This window comes from Limanda limanda, chromosome 7 (genome assembly GCF_963576545.1).
Source record: "Limanda limanda chromosome 7, fLimLim1.1, whole genome shotgun sequence".
NCBI lineage: Eukaryota > Metazoa > Chordata > Actinopteri > Pleuronectiformes > Pleuronectidae > Limanda > Limanda limanda.
The window spans coordinates 17968149-17991001 of record NC_083642.1 but is presented as its reverse complement, the minus strand read 5'-3'; the positions used below and the strand labels follow the sequence as shown (position 1 = coordinate 17991001).

Below are 22853 nucleotides of genomic sequence, written 5' to 3'. Positions count from 1 at the left end.
AAGAACCCGATGAACAACTAAGACCTGAAGAAGCTTGTGGCTGGATACGTGGTCGGTGAAATGTTCTTATCTCCATGATTGAGTCTGCATCTTTCAGACAGATCCTTTGGAAATTAAAGGTCAGCTCCAACCAGGTACCCCCGGGTTAAAAAAATAAATTGCTTATTTGAAGCCTTAGCTGCACTTATTGGCAAATGCCCTGACCTTCACACAGAGGAGCACAACACGTACCAGTCGGTTAGGGTGTAACAGAGAAGTTATATGACGGGTGTAACAAACTACTTTAGGCAGGGAGTGATGAGTAAATAATAAGATTACCTAAAAGAGCAATGAGTAATGAAAAGGTTTTTTTTCAATACTGGTGCTAAATCCATTATTTTTAAACGGTTGGTTCCAGAAACCAATATCTTTTCTTTGAGAAAGCAGAAAACGACAAATCGACAATAAAAACGACTAAGGCAAATTCAAATTTCAAAATTTAACATATTAACCGTATATTTAATTCAAATATACGAATCTCTGCATGGTGCTTCATTAAGTTTGTTGTGTTCCTCGCTCACTTCCGTCTTCTCTCGGTTTGGTGGCAAATCGCAAACAACAAGGTGAATACAGCCGGCAGATCTACGAGCAGTTGGGACCCGGGACCAAGAGGAGCTCAGCAGCTCTTGGCTCATCGCTCTCAGCTATTGCTCAGACACGTCGGTGTCGAAATCCATTCACAGGAAATACAGCCACACTTTCGACTGTTTAGCTTTAAGCATTTTGTTGTTGTGTCAACTTGAGTTTGAGGTAGCTACTAGCTTACTGTAGGCTAACGTTATGCCAGAGTCATGTCGAGAGTAAGTTGCCAACAGAGTAAAGCGTAATGTTATCAACACACGTTTGGTGATTTTTACGTTACCCGTAAGAGAAAAAACTACTTCAGTACAGATGTAGGCACAGAAATGAGGCAACACAATCTGCGTTGTGATTCAGTCCGTGAAAAGCCAAACTTCTGTAATAAAGTACATTTTGAATAATGAGCCCAACACTGACATTATTTGTAATGAGTAAATCTCAGTGTACAGTGCAGTTTCTCTGCAGGTGTCCTGTTGAAGATGATCCATGTGAGTGGCCTCTCTCTCTCTCTGTCTCTCTCTCACTGTCCGTCTGTCACTCTGTGCCTCTTACATACTCTCTCTTCCTATACTGTTCCCCGTGTTCCCTGTTACTTCCTCCAGTATTTCTCCTTGCCGATTCTACAAGAAAGGAAGGATGCAGGGACCAAGTTGCAAAAGATCCAGCAATCTGTCAACGAGTCCAGTGGCCACGAGGCAGCTGAAATTGGACTTGGCTGGAGCGGGATTGGAGGTCGAAAATTGATATAGAATGACACAAAGTGTCTAGAGGGGGCAGAATTTCAGATTGGCTCTCACTCTTCTGGGGGAGTGGGAGGGGAGGACCGGGTGGGGCTCAATTTTGGTCTCTTACTGGAGACAAAATCAACTAAGGATCCTATTTTTCCCACTGAGTTCTCATCGAGTCGGTTCGCAAAGCGAGGACACACACAGAGGCACAGTGCAGAGGAGATGATGACAAAATAAACACTGCTGTGGTGACAGGCAGCCCTGCTCCACCACACATACTGTAAAACCGACTGAGTATAAATCATGGAGCAGGCACACTAACTTTAGAAATTCTCCATATAATATTTCTTTGATATAATAAGAGTGTAAATTACTCATGTTGTGTCCCGCTTCAATTACTGCAAATATCCCATGTGACAAAATCAACACATCATTAGCCGCCGGAGTGAGTCTGGCCTCAGTGCTACCTAATCGATTCCCTTCAAACATATATCTTAATGAGGAATGTCATGTTTAATAACCGGAAAATGTTTTTTAAAGAAGTGCACCACTAGCTCCACTCCAACGTGTCTCCTTTCAAAGATGAATGGGTTCACACAGTAACATCTTAACCTCAGTGTGAACGCAGAGCACGTCTTACTGCAGTCGTGCCGGACAAAGGAACAACCCAAATCAGGAATGTGTTAAATTAAAAAACAGGAACAAAAGATCAGTCAGGGTCAGGTATGTGACTAGCAAGTGCTTTCAAGAAGGGACGCGAAACACCCTGCATCCTTCTGTTTGTTTTGGACTTAGCATCTCAGCCGTGGCTCGGCCTGAATAATTACATTCACAGACAGACAGTCTCAGTGACACCCAGTCACAGCTGGGTTAACAGCTTAACCCCAAACAGCACCCCTTTGAATATACCCCACATAAATAACTGATTTGAGATCGCTCGTGTTGATGTGAGGAAGATTTTTCAGCAGGATTAATCTTCATCATTCCTTTGTCACTAAATGTCAAAAGCAGGAGAATTGCAGTGTAAATACCCCCATCAAGGAACTTATATTTCAACCTGAGTTTTCTGTTCATTGGTTGGTTGATTTGTTTGTAAAACAATTGGTGGAGGACTAGAACATGGGCCAAGAAAGACCTATGAAATGTTGGTGTAGATCCTGAGGAGGGGGCAGATCCATTTATGATATTTTCCCACATTATCCCAAGTTCAGCTGCTGTAGCTGTGACAAATAGGGCAGGAGAATTATTAACTATCACCAATGGGAGGCTGATATAACATAATAGCTTAAGGGATTGTCTGAATTTAAGGGGACTGTTGGACCTTGAGAGAAGTTTCGCTCTATAGAGATTTTAAATGATTAATTTAGCTATTTAAATGTTAAGAAATATCCTTCTTTGAAGCCCTTCATGTACAGCACAGGCTGATCTAAAACATATCTCACCCTGGGGTCCTCAGGTTCATTAGCTTTGCTTCCTGTTGCCGCTACAGTCCTTGAGAGCAGCACCAGTACCCCTCCTCCTCTTATAAAATCCATACGAATCTGCTTTGTTATTCCGCAGAAAACTACATGTAAGAGCAGCTTCAGGCTGATGCAATCCCTTCGTCATGCTTCCATTTCCACGTAATGATTATATCCCAGGAAGAAGATGAATTTCATGGATTTATCCACAATCCACAGCGGCAGAAAAATCGCTCAATATTGAATATACTGTACTGTGCTCAACAGTTATGTACTGTAGACTCTCTCTGTAGGAATGGCATATTTTAAAAGCTTACACTTTAAATTTGATGAGCATGTTGAGCAGAAAGACATTCTCCCACACACAGAGAGGTATTTGTTCACAAACCCACAATATAAAGAAAGAGATTTATGTTGCCCTTTGCAGGCATATATAAAAACATCAGCCATTATCTGATCTTTCCTCATGAAGAAATCTATTTGTGTCCTGAGGGAAAAAAAATCAGAAAAAGAAAAATCAACTCAATAAAAAAGATACAAAAATTCTTAAACTTTTCTACACTGGCTGTTACTTCACCTCACTGTGTGGAGATAATGTCTTCCTTGAGGGGCAGGACCATACAAATCATGAGTCATTTATATAATAGCATTTGGAAACTATGCTGCAGAGTTTGAGAAATTGGACATCAACGTGACTTATCTATTCTCTTGTAATCTCCACCAGCTTTAGGTTTTTACTTCTGTTCATTTATATGTTAAGAAGCATGTTTTGCTTCGACTCGGTGGAGGAAAGAACCGAGGAAAGTTTGGCGAACACGCGGTTAAAGGTGTGGATCCAGGACTTTTTAAATTTAAAAGAAAATCTTTTTCTCAATTATTTACTGAGTACACAATGTGCTCAACTGAGTGCCCTTCTAATTTGAGTTGTGTAATCCATCCCCCTGAAAAACCAAGTGTACTTTATTCTTTAAAATGCGTTACAACACAACCGTGATACTGGCGAAAAAACAAATTCGGACTTGATGAAGTTCATGGTGAATTATTCAAGTCACGCAATTTTCAAGGACATGCTGATTGAATTTCATATCACACAAAAATTAATGCAAACAGTAGTTTCCTGTAAGAGTGTAAAAAAAATGTCAGCATACATTACAGAGACACTGCATCTACTGCAGAGGAGCAACGAAATCCTGCAAACAACCGGTTGTGTGTGAATTGAGCTTTTTAATATGAATCCATTATTTGACGTGAAGAAGCAGTGACAGGTACAAATGAGGAGATAAAAATTTGCCAGAAGCGCAGCAAGGGATAAACGTGTCACATTCTCATGCAAGTCCTCATCCGAGTGAAAAAAGCACATGTGCACACTTTTACATCTGCTCATGCACTCCTGCATTCAGGGCAGATTGCCAAAATATATTTCATAGAGCCTTTCATCACAAATGAGATGCTGGAATCATTAATAAAAGTCAAAATGTGTGTGTCTCTGTCTAATGCGCGTGCACACACACACACACACACACACACACACACACACACACACACACACACACACACACACACACACACACACACACACAGACTCACACACTCATCTTTATGGACCATTGATAGCAAATTCATCAGTGGCTCGCGACGATAGCGACGTCTAAGCTCTGACTGATGAAGGCAGCCGGCAGTGTCTGCTTCTGTCTGCAAATGCTTTGCTCTGGATTAGCTAGTCAATTCTCACGAGCAGAATAATCTCCCTGTGTTGCCCGAGGAGATGACAGGGTCACGCCTGATGAAAAGGAGAAGAAAAACTGAAAAACTGAAAACACACCCTGCTTCGGGCACTCCATCATAGAAATCTTCTCCCTCTAATATTCTGTATAAAGGGAGAGTGATGAAGAGAGATTGGTGTTCAGGTTAATTTATACAAGGATTGATGATGAGCACATGAGGCTATATACTGAATATACAGACAATCTACTAATTCCACAAACATCTGTCTATCTTTCTGTTCGTGGAGGGTAAATATCGAGGACTGTTCTTCTTATTGGCTTCACACGTATGTGAGGCCCGGGAAAGTGCAGTGCTTAATTCACTGCTATTTGGACACATGATGATGAAATGAAAATGTTAATAAACAGGTGATCAGCGCTCTGTAGCAGTCAGTGGGGGCGGAGTGGTGCGTTTCTTCACTCTGTCTTCTCCTAGAGTCCTCAGATAAACAACAGCAGTGGCCGGTAACTGCGTCAAACAGTTAACAGTCAACATCGCTTCCAGATTATTTTAATAATTTGATAATCTTTGTCATTATATTCAGATTATTATTCATATCGGACTGACACAGACATTCACGGGATTCACGGGTGCTGATCTCTGTCATCTCAGCAACATTCGTATAGACTTTAATTGCATGAAAACAATGACTATAAAAATCTTCACTGCAGATAAACCAGGTAGGATGGACGCACTGACATCACTCTGCACTACAGACTGCATTAAAAAGCTCTGGTACAGTATATTGGAAACCTGTAATGATTTAAATAATTTTGGCAATTATGAAGTGGCTCCAGAAACATTATCACAGGGCCAAGCTAACATCCCATTCCAAACAGGCACGTTTAAAGCGGGCACTGCACTCCTAGAAAAAACTAAGTTTAATAGAACATCCTCATATTTGAGAAGCAACAACCATCAAAGACATTTTGCTTGATAAATGAGTATCAATTAATCAACTGGTTATTTTTTAGCCATCTTGTCATTTCTCCTCGCACGGCTTCGCTTTCACCAAACAAACAACAATCTGACCTCTTAAGAGTCTGATGCCGTCGGCATTCATTTACGTCAAATAACATTTAAATGACGATGTCACTCACGGCACGACTCCCTAGCGCCTCCAGTCAGCCAGTGTCGATCAAGTGGTCTCAGCTTTACCATCGCCGAATCTGACATCCACATGCTGGCAAGCCTATTTCATGCTTCAGGTCCTTGAAGTTATGGGGACTGATCTTGGCGGAAGAGTGTGGTTAAAACAGAGCTCGACAGAGAGCACAGAAAACTGATCTGAGGGAAAGATAGGCAGTAATCTCAGCCCCATTCCACCAATATCTGTGTCCGCTGGCTTTAAACCCTCTCGCCTGTCTGTGGATGGTATCAGCCCCACTGGCTAGATCCTTTTCTGCTCTCTGAGAGACACAGACATACACACAGGACTCACTGTGTGTGTGTTTGTGAGCTGGACAGATTTGCATTTTTGTTTTTACTTCAAAAAGTATTTTTAAAATACAGAGCACATCGAGCGGGTTCATGACCATTTATTTTTTTATTCATGGTGTCCCTTTAACAGAGTTACATAAGCAGCCCTCTCTCTGCCTCATCTTCACAGTCTGTACCAAATTGACACTAATCCGTCACAAAAAAAAAAGAAAAAGAAGTGTTTGTTTAAAAGTCCTTCTCCCATCTCTGACGTGAAACCCACAAACAGACAGATTACTGTCCTTGCGAGGCTGCAGATGGGCAGATAGAGTGAACAGCTTTTCTTCGTCACGGAGATGAGCAGCAGGGCTTCCATGAAACTGGAGGAGGTGCTGCTCAGGCCATGATGGATGGCTGGTCGGATGGAAGATAATACAGCTGGTAGAGAGGGATGGATGGAGCCATTAAAATACAACTAAAGGAGGGTTTGCAAACAAGCAAAAATGGAAACTCTTTCACAGAGGTGTTAATGAAGGTGCAGGCTGTGGCAACTATCCTCCTCCATGATCTCCTAATTAGCTGCGATATATTTATCATCCTCTGTGTTTTGCATTAGCAGGCATTCAGCTGGTGAATAAAAGCTGCTTCAGGATACTATAATGGCGGAAATGTCCCTTATTTGCTTATTATATGGAGGTATAACTAATTATATGTACATTTCTGTCCGAGTCTGTGCTTTTAATGAATTGCTGTTTCACTAATGTGGATTCTCCAGCTAGAAGCTGCTGGTTGAGGATTTATTCTGGACGGCTTATAAACCCGACATGATGTGAATGTTAATTGGTTGCACCAGGCCTGGCACTGCTGCCTCGGTTATGATAAGACCTGTACTGGTTGTTTTCAGAATATAGTCTAATGCATGAGGAACAATAAACAAGTTTTAAGAATTTTTTGTGAGTGTGACCAGCGTCTTCTGCATAGAACATCGAATTACATAGAAAACATTCAAAGTCAACCGAGTCTTTCTATTAGATGGACAGATTGGTGGAGACAGCTAGCACAGAGGTGTGTCCATGTGTTTCTGTTCAGAAAGGACCTTGAGTGCCAAAGGCTAATGCTACCGTTATTCATAATAAGGAAAGTCACTGTGTCATCATGGAAGTTTCATCAAACCCTGGATGAGGTAACGCCGACCACTGTGACGAAACCCTGCACTTCTTCCAATCAACCTCACACAGAAACATCTCTGTTGCCAAAAATACGGTTGACTACAAACATCACGTCAAGATTGACTGATGAAATAAAGACAAATGAGGATCAATTTAAGTACAGAGGTGCCAAAACAATCAAAGCCCCACTGTGAGATATTCAATTTTCCCAATTTGGGGGCTGAACTAAATGTAGCTAATGGTTATGGAGTTACATTAGTTCCCAGTTTCACACTGAGCAGGGCCTCTGCTGAGAGCTTCACTAAATAAAGCTGCAGGACGGAAAAGTCTGTCACTGCAAATGTGAGTTTCCTTTTTCGATGAATTACAGACACCGAGGTCTGTCATCCAGCCATGTTTATTTGATTAGCTGAGGAGGAACAGACGCTGCCTGATACCACAGCCCGCACTGGGATGAGTTTGTGACAGTGACAAAGCAAGCAGCAAAAATTCATCTGAGATTTTGCATTCCTGCAAATGTGATTTTGTGCTGAGGTCTTCAAACGGAGAGAGAGGGATGGGGACGTAATTAAAACTCCAAACAGTCCATCCTCAATGAAATACAAACTTTGTGCTCTTACAAACTTTGTGCTCTTACATAGTAGAGGCAAATCTGACTTAGCATGTTACCAGGATTATTACAGAGTATCTGCTCTGCTGTGAGCTTGTTTCTGACAGGCAGGTGATTATCTTTAACTCATTCTAAATTGTCTTCTGTCCGCCACAATGGGAAAACACCAGCCCTCCCCCGAGGGAGCTACTTACTGAAGTCACTTGCAACACAGTTGGAAAAGGAAAGCAATTACCCAGCTAGGACTAAACTCAGCTGCACAAACAATTATGTGATCAAACTGAGCCTGCGAGAAGCACACACATACATGTGCAGACTGATCTCTGCACATGTATGAATTCAGATGTATATAAACGCAGGTGCACGCCCACATGGCTGACCTGATGCTCAGTGAGCGTCAGATCAGTCCGACACTAACGAGCCGTCCAGCGGGAGCCAGCAGCAGCTTCTTTTTCACAGTCTGCTTTACAGAAGTTGTTTATCTACAGGGTTAAACCCACACAGACATCAAGTCACTCAGCCGAAAACACCACTTCCTCTCTGAGTGACAGCCCTGACACATAGAGGAGCGACGTCATTTGATTCATCTGATGATTTTTGGGTGCTGATGCTTGACTGGCAGGCCTGGCAGAGCCGGGGAACCGGAGGTTGGATGTGGACGTAACACGGACAAGATCAAAGCCTTAACATTTCCTCATTTATTCTGAAAAAAAAAAAATTAACACCAGCAGCTTTGATGATACATTATCTGCTGTTATGGTTACAAGCAGCAGCCGGTGCGTGACTAATACTGTCCAATTCTAGCTTGCAAAGACAGACCACAAATTACCTCAGAGGTAATCACAGAGGCTGACAGAGAAACGTGAGACGGAAAGGTGAGTGACTGAGCACAATTGCAAATAACAGAAGCACACCTGAGATAGTAAGTAAGGCTAAGGTAGCACCTAAGCACTAATTGTGTCACCGCTACACAACTAAGTGCTGGAAAAACAGTTTGACCAGTTTTCAGTGTTTCTCCCACACTGAGTTCAACTTAAAATTCAGACAGAAAACAGACGCCTAATCTGTCCTGCTATGTGAACTTTGACCTTTACGTTCTGGCTATTTTCAGCTAAAGGGTGAAGGGCAGGTGAACTACCAGTATGCAAATAAAATGCAGGTATTTGGAGGCAAAACAGTTGAGAGAGAAAAAAACAACTGTATTTGTTCTCACAGTAATCTAACGCTTTTTAAGATAAAATTGTCTGACACCAGTTCGGCTGACGCAGCAAAAAAAAAAAATCCTGTGTGAATGTAAAACGTGCGTTTAGGCTCAAAACCCCAGACCAGTGTTTACTATAGAAACAGAGCACAATAGCTTCTTTACATAAAACACTGCTGTGTGGACATCACTGTGCCCGAGGCTGTGGTCTGTTCACTGACGAGTAGTAGAACTTGGCATCATGGTCATATTTGTCATATTTGTCTTTATGTCTTTACAGGTCAAAGGTCGGATCCCAATGTTTGTCTGCAGAATATAGAAAACACAGAACTCCACCGGTGGGAGAAGAGTCATAGTCTAAGCAAACATTCATGACAACTGACTGATAATAATTAATTTATGCTGCAGCCTCTGCCCCCTGTGTTCCCGAGGTGAGTGCAGGTTAAAGTCTCCCAACGGCACTGCACCCGAACAGGTGACTGACTGAGTGACTCACGATTGGATGTGACAGCTGCCAACACACGAACACGTTGCTCCTCAAGCTAAACACAATACGACAGATATCTCCTCCCGGGACACTGAACAAAGCACCTTTCACATTTTCACAGGAACACATTTTTAAAGCGCGGGAGTGAAACTTAATACGTGATCGAGTCCCACAGAGCAAAGGGCAGCGGCTGCACTTGTTGCCTCCGCTCACTCACCAGACTTTCCCTGCTCGCAGTCTGGCTTCATCCCCTCCCCGGGGGGCAGTTTTCCAGAGGATTCCAGGATCTGTCAGGTGTGTGTCGGAGACTTTCAGGACAGACAAAAATAAAAAAAAATCCTCAGCTCTCACTCAAACCATGACCATTTTAGTCCATTACCCACAAAACTCGTACCCAGCTGACACCAGAGAGTAAATCCAGAAGCTGCCGCGGTGTCTTTCCCTCTCAGAGTGTGTGTACCTGTTCAAGCCGACTCCCATGCGTTCAGCGATACAGTGCAGCCCCTCCCCCCTCGACTCAAATGGTTTACTAGGTGAGCAGGGGGGAGGAGCTCCGTAGAGCTGTTCCCATGATTTTCCCACATTACTCAAACGTACACACGCTGATGAGGGGAGGAGTAGAGAAGAGGTGTTGGTTTACAGGCAGGCGGGTGTCAATGTGTGTGCAGTCCAACACCTGCAGGCTTCACAGTAACAGGTCTGCCAGCTGTGGACTTGCCTGAGGGCGTCTGTAACCTAAGAGCTTTTAAAGAAACACTCATGGGACCTGGAGCGCTATTAAAATGAATAGCTGTTGTCCACGAGAGACATTTTAGGTTTTACTTTTATCTGCATATTTCTTGCTTCGGCACTTTCAGAAAAACACTTTGAGATTAGAGGAATTTTTGAAGCCATCAGTCCACATTTTTTTGGAGAACAAACATGTACAAACAAAGGGAGTTGTACAAAGTAAATTAAGAGCTTAGGCGACGCATTTATGGGCAGATTTAAAGCTACAACCACAGGATCCACACAGGATATTGTTGCCATTTAGTGAATTGAAATACAGCTCCCCATTAAATCCAAATAAACTGGATGTGTTTTCCTTTCATTTCAAACTCTATCCTTTAAAGTCAGCTACATTTTAGTTTAATTACATTACTCTGGTTGGCATGGAGAGGAAGCAAACTGTATCTATTAAAAAACGTTTTCATTATTAGTGCAAATGCAGGTGTAATAATACGTAATTTGTTCCCACAATCGGTTTAATCTTGTTTTATACTCCCGCCCTGCAGTGACCTGTCGGTGGAGGGGGGGTGTGTGTGTGAGGGATGAGTGATGTCCGAGTAGTCAGACAGAAGAAGCCCTCATCTAAATAACAGTGATAAGTCTATATGCTTTCATTAAGGTTTATTAATCTCCCTGCAAGGACAAAGATAAATCCTAAAGCGGAATGATGAGTCAGACTATAAATGTAGTCCAAATAATTTCAGAACATGTAGAGAATGACTCATACAGAAGGAAAAAGTGGACATTAAAAGTACTGTAATGAATAAATAATATTTTATCATCTGCTCAACTCAATTTGAAATTGAAATGCTATTGCACAGTATGTGTCACCAGAAAAATATTGCAATACCCTCCGAGTAAGAACAGAGCAAAATCCCATTTATTTAAATCAGTACTTTAAGAATAAGTATTTTAATAAATGCCACATTAGCCTTGAGTTGCGTTGACATGCGTCAGCAGAGTGTGTGCGCACAAAGCACTGCTTTCACACCCTGTAGCCATGATGCAGTTGCCATCTGTGTTTAGCTTTCAAGGCTCCAACCAAACCGCTAATACAAATGCTTTCACCGACCGTCCGTGGCTTGTCAACAAAACAGATGCAAGAAGAGAAATATGTCCGACAGCCGAGGCAAGGCCAACGAACGCCACAAAGCCTTCTTAGTGAAAAGTGTTTGAAACCTGCACAGACCAAGGGAGGCCACACGTGGATTATGTGATACATGACATAATTACATCAAGTTATTATAATGTAGTCATTCTCCAAATTAAAATGAGTGATTTTTATTTTTTGAAAAATGTACTTTGATCAGGGAGGTAAGGGCAATAATACATATTAAACTATATGTATCAATGATCTCCCCACTCTTTAAACTAATTTAAGATTGAATCATCTGTAAAGTCTGATTTAAATAAAGTACAACACTGGCTCGCTGCTAACAATCAAATACTTTATAAAACTTAATCTAATATAATGATTTTGGTAGTCGCCAAAACATTATAACAAAAACTAAAATCTACTCATGTGTTATGTCCTGTCTTGATGGAACTCCATTACAAAGAGCTGAACACATGAAATACCTCAACCTCTTACTTGACCCTGGACTGACATTTAAAGGCCATATCGATTACACTGTGAAGAAAATTAACTATACTATAGTGTAAGTGTTCTTAATTGATATACACACTGTTTTTCATTCACTGTAAGAAACAAAGTGGCATTGGAACTTGTTTTTCCAATTCTTGATTATGCTGATGTTGTATATCAGACTGCATCTTCTTCCTTTCTTAAAGTAGCTCATAATCGACTTAGGAGATTTGTTATTGTCTGTCCAACGCATCACTGTACATTATGTACAAAACCCTTAATCTACCCTCTACTACTTTAAGAAGACACTGTCATTGGCTGCAGTTTATTTTCTAATGTAAACATTCCAGTTATCCTCAATATTCAAGACAGGAAATGGTACCTTCTCCTCAAATTATCAGAATATAACAACTATCATACAATACTACTATAATTAGCAAATAATAACCATGAAGTGACTTGAATCCATTCAGCATATCAGTGTGCTGAACTTTAATCTACTAATTGTTATTAAGGAAAAGAAAGAAAATCTCTCCTTTATGGAGATGGTTTGTGCTTTTTTACGATATATATTAAGCCAGTAGTTAATTAAAATCAGATTGAAAATGACAATTAATGAGAACAGAGTCTCGTTCTGTTATCTATTATTCTGATGCCTTAGGATTTCCCCATGGTACCTTTCAGTATCGCTGATCTCAACATATTTAGGCAGGTATAGAATCGAAGTCATAATTAACACTTAATAAAGCAATTCATAATTTAAAGAAACCCCCATCTCATAATTACATGTTAATTAACATGTCAGTGTGTGTTGGCCACACAGCCGCTCCACCCACAGTACAGGATTCATCTTGTGCTCCAAACTCTCTGAAGCTCCATTAATCGACAAGGCCACTGAAGACAAAACCTTATAAATATTCTCTTACAACTTGCTTCCATAACAGTGCAGCCAAACAACGCAGGCTGTGAAAAATTCATGTAACTAAACTCTTGTATTAGTTTCAAATTATCTCTTAATTAAACAAGAATAAAGAACTTGTTATGGTTAATCACACGGCTCATTGGAGCCTCCATAATTCCCCACTGACCAGAGAAGCATGTTCTGTGCTCTGCAGTGGCAAATCCCCAAAACCCTGAGTTCACTGTTTCTTCCTGAGTTCACAAATTCCGGAAACATCCAATATGATTTATTTTCACTTGAACACAAGCATTTTGGCTTTGTTTCAGTTTCACCCCACGTCCGTTCTCATGCCTGAATTTCATGTGTGTGCAGGTGTAAAAAAAACAAAACATGCATGTGCCGGTGTAGACAGGCAACGCTTGAATTTGAGAATCATTTGAAAGTCATTCAATGAACCATTGCTCTCTATAAAAAAAACAACTAAAGCAGCTGAAGAAAATACTCTTGTCTATTGTGTCCGTGCAGAATGGGCGGTGTGGAAACTGAATACAACCCCGGCTCAGAGAGGGTTGTTTGTCGGCCGTTGCTCAACTGATACACGCAGCAGATTAAAAGCCGGAGGAACAGGCACAATGGGCTGTTTACGCTTTTGTGAGAACAGATGAGACTGTGAGTTTTTTTGTTGTGAGTGGGTGAGCATTTGATGATTTCACTTCAGGATAACACCCAAGGAACACTCAGCAGAAAGCAGGCGGAGAGAGCCGCTTAGCCTTTTTTCCTTTGCACGATGCAATTGAAATCCAGTCATTGATTTTTGTTGGAACTTCTTTTCTCTCTTCCAGTCACAAGGCCATTTCATGAAATGGTAGCAAACGCCTTTTAATAGCAGTAAAGAGCAGTGCTGCAGTAGTTACAGTGGCTATAAAGGACATTGTGTGCCTCTGCCTAGAACCCAATGGCTTAAGATTAAAAACCCAAGGATGAGAGATGACTCAGCAATTTCCCCTTTCCCCCGGAACAAAAAAAGGAGAAACTCAGAAGGAGAATCTAAGAAAATGTATAATAGTGTCATTTACCATGCGAGGCTGTGGGTTGTAAAGTTATTTAAAGATCATATCATGCTGGTAAAGCTGTCTGCTGGAGTGGCTGAGGAATGATTGCAGGGCAGCTCCCTCAATACGGGAAGACCTGCGAGAAGGTAATTTTATGACAAAGAGGTGATGCTGGCAGGATCATTACTGTTACATATACAAGCAGTTTGCGCGGAGCACATTACAAAAGCATCTTTCCTTGCTCAGTAGATGGCAGACTCCAACATATCAATTACATTATTCTTGTTCCAGACCTGTTGGGACACGCTAGCCGAGTGTTAGGCAATGAGGAAGCGGTGCAGCTGCGACTGAGACACTTATGAAGATAAAGAGCTAATCAGCAGGTCTGTCGGGTTTCATAATTAAAAGAATGCACTTGGCTCACACAGACTATTTACACTACATTAAGACAGCATCGAATCACAGTGCAGGGACTGCGGCGCAACAGGAAATTAGCCTTCAGAGACAAGTATGGCTTGGAATGCGTAATCGTGACAGTGTAAAACTAAATTCACCTGTCTGAAGCGGTTTGGATGATATAGCTGAGGCCAGCTTCGCTCTTTGTGTGATGCAGCATCATGTCGCACGAGCAAACACATAACAACACACACACACTTCTCTCAGGTTGTGAGATGCCAAGAGGTGACGAGTTAACAACAGCACTATCCCTTAAATGAAAATCAATGGAGGCAGCCGGTGTCTCTCGCTCTGCAGACAGTTTGCACAATGCCTCAAAGACAGCAGCTCCACCGAGAGACCCCCTATCTTTTACTGTAAAACAGTGAGAATCATATCCATCTTTTTAATGCCGTTATTTGAAACAGACAATGAGTGTGTTACTGGAAACCATATCTTGATACATTTTTCCTGATTTCCTGCTTGCATGACTTTTCCCCCAACTCTGCAGATTGCACTGCAACGACAATGACCCCCCCTATGAAAGATCAGCCAGCGAGTCACTGAGTGTGAAGTGCCAGAGGGGAAAAAAAGCCTCAGAGAGTCGAAAAGGAAGGATGGTCTGAACAGGAATATAGTATCACTTGTTCCAAAAAAAATAATGGGAAATGCCACGGTCGTGTGGTGGTAATAGCAGGCTGTGGATCACATACAGCAGGAACACGGGCTGCACTGTTTCCTGAAGCATGGTACCAGGCCTATCAGTAATGTTGAAGCATGTGTTTTCCTTCGGCTGTCAAATGTGTTTTATAATATCTGCTTTACATTGGTGTGGGTGTGTTGGTAGAGATACCTTACGAGCGAGAACATCGGTGGTAGAAGACTAAATTATTAACTGATATGCTAGTTAAATATACAATATGTTACTTTGGCTGCTATAGGGGTCTCAAAATCAAACTAATCACATACTACCTAGTTTGAACAACATTTAAAGAAGCGTTGAATCATGGGATTTGTTGTCTTCACTACCATTACCAATAAAAATCTACCTGACAAGATTCAGACAAATCATGTTCAAGGACGAGATGATGTATTAAAGTTTTATTCACATAAGGCAGCAAAAGGCAATGAAAGATAGCGATCATTACGAGGAAGGAAAAGCAGGAAGTCGTTACGGATTTCTCTGGGTTGAACATTGTTGTAAAGATTTTGAATAATGTAAGAAGTCAACAAAATATATAACATAGGTCTAGCTGCTTTAGACATTTTAATGAAGATTTGTTACATGTTATTACTACTTCTATTCCACATTATTTCAGAGGGAAAGTTGCACATTTTACTATAAAATATTCTTACAGAAAAGTAAAAACATACATCGAGATCAATGTATTGTATTTTTATAGGAGTAGAGTCATTTATTTTTTTATTTTTTTTTTGACCAGAGGCTTGTGTGATGTGTCACCCACTGTGTGGTCTCAGTCCGCCCATCTGAGGCAAAGTCAGCTGACTCCTGTTATTGCACTTTATAGTTTTGACACTTCAGTGCATACATAATGGGCCACACGTGGATAACTGCAGGGGTTTGACAAGGAATGTTGAGGTTCAAGATTTGTTATGACCTTCAGCAGATTGTCGTTTCCTTACCCATAACCTCCCTCCCACCCCTAATCTCTCTACACCCTCACCTCAGGCTAAGCGCAAAAATGGGAAGGGTGGGCTAAAGTTAAAATGTCAACTTGAGGTATTCTGTTTGAAATGAGACCTAAAGGTGTGCAACCGCATACTGCTGATCTTCAGTGAGCAGGGCTGCACTCCTCATCTTGGCCCTCTCACACTGTGGATCCCACAGTCATACTTTGTCCATCTACTGACGCACACCAGCTCCTTTGGGTCACCTCTTCGTCAGCTTTGTGACTTGGCTCTCTTTGCTCCCACCTTCATGGTCAGTAATCAGTGAAAAGTAACCACCAGTTGCCACTCGGCTCCCTTCCAGGACTGCCAGCTCAGACAGCCACCGTCTCTCTCCACCATCTCCTCTGCTGCCAATTCACCAGCACCAGACGCCAGCACAGCTTAGCTGCCTGTGGGCCTTTTAAACAGCTATTTGAAGGGCAGGCAGAAGGTACAACAAACTAGTTGGGTGTTCACTTCATGTCAGAAATAGAAAATACACCTGTAGTAGCACCTTGGAAAAGTGCTGCACCGTGGTGTAATGAGGTGTAGGTGTTAAGTGAAAACTGTTTTTATCACGGCAAAACAAACCCATTCAGAGATCTCAGACAGGGCCACGCAAATATAAATTGACAGAGTATTTTAGAGAGATCAACTTGATTAGATTTGAAGGTGCTCATTTCCATCCACGTCAGCTCACACTCAGCGATAAGCCAAGATTCCATTAGAGGGCAGGGTCAGATAAAGACAAAACGACACTTTATCCGAGATAAGCAGTAATGAAGAGCTTGGAGGAGCCTAACACCGACAAACACAGCTCTCACTGCAAGTTAGAAGGACACCATCAATGATCAGAGCTTAACATCTATGAGGATATTCTTATAAGCTTTGTCAAAGTCTTCCAATCCCATGTAGTGGATGAAACTCCCTCTACAAGACTGACTGATCCACACTTTGATAACGATGAGCGGTTAATTGAACAGCATAGCTCCGTATCTAACTTTAAACTATTATTACAAATGCAGCATAGGGCAATGTTTAATCTACACACTTAACACGGCTGATTTACTTCTATAAACCAAGGTGTTGTGAGTGTGAATGGATTCTTAGGTGATAATAAAAAGAGCATCTGAAGGGGAGCTCAAGCTTAGTGAAGGACACGAGAATAATACACACAGACACACACACACACACACACACACACAAACACACACACATTATGTCTTCATGAACATCTACATTGATTTCCTGGAGACTTACCCTCACCTTAACACAGTCACTACTTGCCTAATCGAAACTCTTAGTTTAACCAAAAAACCTAATTTGAACCGTAACCTAATCTTAGAACTTGTCTTCACCTTGAATTTAATGATTTACATTATAGGGACTTGCTTTGTGTCCCCCATTGGGCAGACACCTTTTCTGCGCTATTAAGGTCTTTACATTGACTTCCATTCATTTTGAACAACCTAACCAAAAGCGTATTCCCAACCTTAACAATTAACTAACCTGAACTTAACCTAAGCACAACTTACTCTTACCCTTAACCTCAATCAACTTTGGTCCCCATAAGGTCTACTGGTCCTGACAAGGTAAGTTTGTTTATGCAGGAAAACGAGTACACAAAGAAACACACACCCAGGATTTCTTTGGGAGTAGACAAATAATGTTTCCTTTGATGACGGCTGCTCAAATAAAGCCTTTCTAATCTAAACTGCATGAAATTTCACTCTTTGACGTTATGACCTTTGAGTCGTATTCCCTAACATTCCCTTTCAAATGAAGACGTAATAGAACGTGGCAAAGACCATAACTTATCAGAGGCCTTTCGATGTCACAGAGGAGTGCACAGAAAACATCTTCGTCTGTGACTGAGGCAACACAATATCTGAGATTCCAAAACCACATCTCTGATACACAATCCTGTTCCATGTCATGTCTGTCATGGTTATATCACTGCAGTAGGTCTTTATAACTTGTCTCTTCCTCCTCTTTTCTTTGGTAATATGAGCAGTCTGATTGCATCATGTCAATAGCTGCTGGATTTTGATCACTGAGTGACCAAGGCCATTTTGACTAACATGTTAAAAAAGCCAACAATAACCACTACGTCCAAGCATTTGAGTGGCAATTTCTGATGTGTGTAAATTACAGTGGAGAGGCCTGGATATTGATGCGGGAGGCAATTTAAATGCCACTCTACTCTATGAGGGATTTGGTGGGGGCAGGCGTTTTGGAAAGTGTCAGCACATGAGAAAAATGGAGGTGCTCAGCAGAGACCACTCCATGCATGCACCTCCACACACACACACACACACACCCACACACCTTCTTAGTCTTCATTGTTCTTTTGTATATTTCTGTGTCGCTCTCCCTCCTCCCCCTTCTCTGTGTGACTTTCTCTCATTAATCAGAACACACACACTAACACACATACACACACACACACATTTACAAATACACACACGCACACACACACTGAGTCCTTCTGTAATCTTTCACCTTGTCCTCCTCATGGAGAACTTCACCTCATTTTTCCCCCCAGTATCTTTTTCCTAAGGCGATTTTTTCCTGGACGCCCTGTTTGACTTCTTTGCACCGACCTTCCTATTTTTAACCAGCCCGCATTGCCAAGTTTCACCCAGGTGGTGACATCACGGCCAGTTAATGTGCAGAAGCAGCACCTGTCTTCCTAATGATACAGTGCTCGCTGCTAACGTTTGCCTCCTCCTCTCCTTCTCTGTCTCTCGGTGACTCCCACAATGCAGACCTGAGATGAATCTGCTGATAACAGAGCAGCTCAGGCCCCTGTTCTCCTTCTGATGAGACTTGTGGTGATATACGTGGCCTTTGCCACTGCACGGCTGGCTGTTGGTGTGTGTGTGTGTGAGTGCTGAGTGTGCACATTTACAGCACCCATAAAGGAGAGTGGATTCATGTCCCCGTACAAAAGTTGCAATTTAAAAGTGTGGTTATACCAGTGACCTGGTCAGGTACGGTATCTGTTCTCGCTTAGTTAGCTAGTTAAGATAAGATGACCCTTACACAGACTTCAGGTTGTGGAAAGGTCATGGATTAAAGAAGCAATGACTTTCATTGGTAAAAAAGAGGAGAAATGGAGAGTGAGTTGTCCAAGTCGAAGTCCTTTGTTAACAATCCATAAAGCCTGACCACCTCGAATGTAGAAAATGATCACAATATGCTCAGTCACTTCACTTGTGTCTTGACCTCTGTATACACAGTCTATGTTCTTGAGTTAAAAAATAATAATAACAATAACAAAACACAAAAAAATTATATGACTTACAAGTTTGGTATTCACAACCTGACTGGGTAGAAGTATATAAGTATTCACAGCAAAATACACCTAAACAAACTTGCCCTCTGCCTTGTTGCTGCCCTGGAGCTGTGAGAACATGTGAAATTGTGACTTTGTCTCAAAGAACCGTCGCACATGGGATTTGTTTAAACGGCACAAGACATCATCATCCCAATCATGTGACATCAGACAATTTGCCAAAGAGAAGCAGTTCCAGCCATCGCATCATAGAAGTTATTGTGATACATGTTTTATATAATTTTGTGTGATGGTGAAGGATGTTATACAATTTATATGGACTTTGTATACTGTTGGGTAATTCAATTTAAATGTAATTAATTTTTGTTTTTTTTTAGTCACAAATGTAAAAGCAATTTGTTTTTTCCCCCCCAACTTATGTCTGTGTAATTAATTGTTCAAAAGAATAAGGAAAAACTTTAGCGAAGCTATCATTTTGTTTTAAAGTTGTAAATGTATATTCATGTAAGTGAAGCTCTGCCATCAGTACCACATACCGTATAATAACAAGTTTGTACTACAGAGGAACTGGAAATTGCAAAACTGCTGCCATGTTTTTTTCAAACACGGCCTGTGAGCACTCTCAGTAACATCACAATATAAACAGACACACATAGTTGAGAGGAGAGAGCTGGCAGGCAAACGGACCCCTGCGCAGGCCCACTTAGGAGAGAAGGGCCCCTGGGGTGTGCCTGGGTGACTCCAGACTCACACCCCAGCTGGCAGCCTTACAGAAGTTAAAACTTTATCCTGTAGTTCCTAAATCCAAGAGATGCTTCTGTACCGGTGCCATCGTTAGCCACTTTGATCCTCTCCACAAGACTCGGCGCCCTTGAAACAAGCTTTTGTCATCAAAGAGCTGGAACAAGGAAACAGACGACAGATACTCTTCTGTTATGTGTGTTTGTCTGGAGTAGCGATAACGTGAACGGGAGCCTCCTCAGACCAGCGGGTCAGAGACGAGTCTGGGAAGGATTTAAAGTTTATCAGCGGGTGTTTGGGACGGTTCGTAGTGATTTACAGCAGAATTAAAAACAGGGATGACTCTGTAGCACGACAGTATTTAGATGTTCACAGAGCTGTTTTGTAGTATTTAACTTGTGCCAGAGGCTTAAAATATCAAATTGTAATGTGGCTGTTGTACAAATACCCAGCAACCATGACACAATTAAGCTACGTAGAATATGGGTGTAAATAGACCAGACTAAACTCTAATTTACTCTATCTCTAAAAACCTATAACAGCATTGTACTGTATTATCATAGATTCTTACATAGCGTAGGTTACCTTTAACTGTTAATTCAATTTGGTAAAAAATGGTATTGAAGGAACTACAGGATAAAGTTTTTCTTCTTAAAATGACTTCATGCAAATATCTTACATCTTGCTTATAAAGGGAATCGTGACATTATATCTGTTTTGACCTTTTATATTAAAATAAATGAATGGGGTTAAAACTAATGAATCAACCAAAACAAGATCAGCTGAGGCTTTAAAACAAGCTGAGACTAAAAAACCTAAATCGCCATAGGGATCAAATTGCCATGAGCTTCAGATTGTTCTGGATGTTAATCCATGATCCATGATACAACCATCTTCTTTGTTGTTATGGACTTTCTTATCCAAGATTGTGCTTAGTCTGTCTCTTACAACGTCAACTCACTGAGTTCATTAGCAGCCAGGGGCGACCTGGACCAGCAGCACCAGTCCTTCTCACCCAGAATAACATGAAATGGATTCATCGTCCAAATGACAGGTGCAAGCAGCCAATACTGAAATGGAAGAAGAATTGAAGACTGACTACAGAAGTGCTACTACAGCTACTCTTACTCTCAGACCATGTTGAAATCCAGTTGTACCATGGGTAAATTGACTTTATGTAAAGCTCACGGTCTCATGAATGCACTCTTGGTAAAGCTTGTTGTGCATGTGAGTGCATGGAATCTTGTCTATCAACTCTCCTTCACTACAACATCCACCAGAACATCTAGCCCGGTGGCACTGAAGCAGGAAACCAGAGCGGGCTCTTACCTTTGTCCAGGGAGGCGTCCGGAGAGTTGAAGTCCATGAGGCTGCTGATTTCATTCTTGTAGCTGAGGTCAGCTGCTGGCGACTTCTGTCTGGCATGGGGAGAGGGATCTAGGAGAAGAACAAATAACAAACAGGGTCAACGTAACATCCAATATGAGAAGAGATGAAAAGATAAGAATCTTATCTTATCTTATCGCTCTAGAGATTCGAGCTCAAGCATGTGTCTCTAGAAAGAAAATACCTCCTGAACTTTTAACTGTTTCATAAACAGAATGTATCTCCGGCTAATTTTACCTGGTCTTTTATTTCTTTGTGTGGACTTTGTTTGTCGCAGCGTGCTGAACAGACTCACAGAAACTCATCTCAGGCTTTAAAACGTTTTTCTAACAACCTGAAAAATGGCCATGAAGACAACGAGAGCAAAACAGGAGTGAAAGAGAACGCCTGTAAAAATGTGCGACGCATTCAAATCCTTATCGCAGCTTAAATGTTGTTTGAATAAATTAAAAAAAACATTGTGGATTGCAAGTAAGGAATGCAGTGTGTGCTGGACACAGATGGCATGAGTGCATTTGGGAAACAGAATGATTAATGCTGCACTAGCGCACCAATCAACTCCACACCATCCCTCTCAGTGCGTAATGAACTTACTTACTTACTCCTTAAACTGTACTTACTCCACAGGAGCTTAGCATTCATCAGCTCAGACACTGTCTCCAGGGAGAGCGAGAATGCTCGGCTATACAAGCTTAAATACATGCAGGCGCACAAACACTGACGTTTTCGAGGCCGCTGGATATGAATATTTGCAGTTTTATGACCAGAGTGATTTCTGGTGAGGTTCAGTGGTTTCTAATATAGTTTTTTGGGTTCCCACTATAGAGGCATGCAGGGAATGCATATTGACTGCATCGCTCCAGGTCAGCTCACATGACTTTGTCACTTCATCATGTGCAGTTTACTTTCCTCATTCTTCCAGTACAGCTCACATCTGCACAAAGAGGGTTTTTTATTAAGTCTCACGTTTTAAGAAGTAGAAGTTTTTGGTTTGGCAAAAGTAGGGGCAACAATATTAGAGCACATACTATTGAATACTATTAATTTTGTAATTCTGTTTTGCCCACACACACACACACACACACACACACACACACACACACACACACACACACACACACACACACACACACACACTTTTCAATCTGAGTCCATTGGCTAATGTCCGACCACAAATTAGCCTCTGGGGCAATGGCCAATATCTTGGGGCTTCTGGTGCAGTTGACAGACGATAAACAGGCCAAGACTTAATCTTCTATTTTCCACACACCCTTTACAGTCTGATTGGTTCATGTTATCACACAAGTCAAATTTTTCTCCACACAAAAAGTAAACAGCAGTACTTCTTATAGGTGTTTTAGGGCTCGACGACTAATCTGTTAACGGCAATCTGCATATCAATGAAGACCAATTTTAAAAGCCGATAGCGATGTATTTCATTTCAATGTGTTCCACCCCTTTTGCTCTCAGTACCAACTGTTTACCTGCGAGCCACCAAAGCCTTCTCAAATGTGATTGGTCAGAAACCAGACATGGTTTCCTGCTCCAAAATCGTGTCGC

The 22853-nt window shown here is 41.6% G+C and overlaps 1 protein-coding gene across 5 annotated transcripts in view; it reads right to left on the bottom strand.

Moving 5' to 3' along the window:
- Positions 1–22853, bottom strand: part of LOC133004877 (kazrin-like) — a 112089-nt gene that overhangs the window by 27817 nt on the left and 61419 nt on the right. For 3 of the 5 annotated variants that reach the window (XM_061074420.1, XM_061074418.1, XM_061074421.1), the window contains exon 2: positions 21237–21344. In XM_061074420.1, the coding sequence (XP_060930403.1) occupies positions 21237–21344 (108 nt within the window). Of the gene's footprint in view, positions 1–9673; positions 9765–9850; positions 9967–21236; positions 21345–22853 lie in introns of those variants that run through there. The other 2 variants (XM_061074423.1, XM_061074422.1) reach the window with 2 other exon arrangements.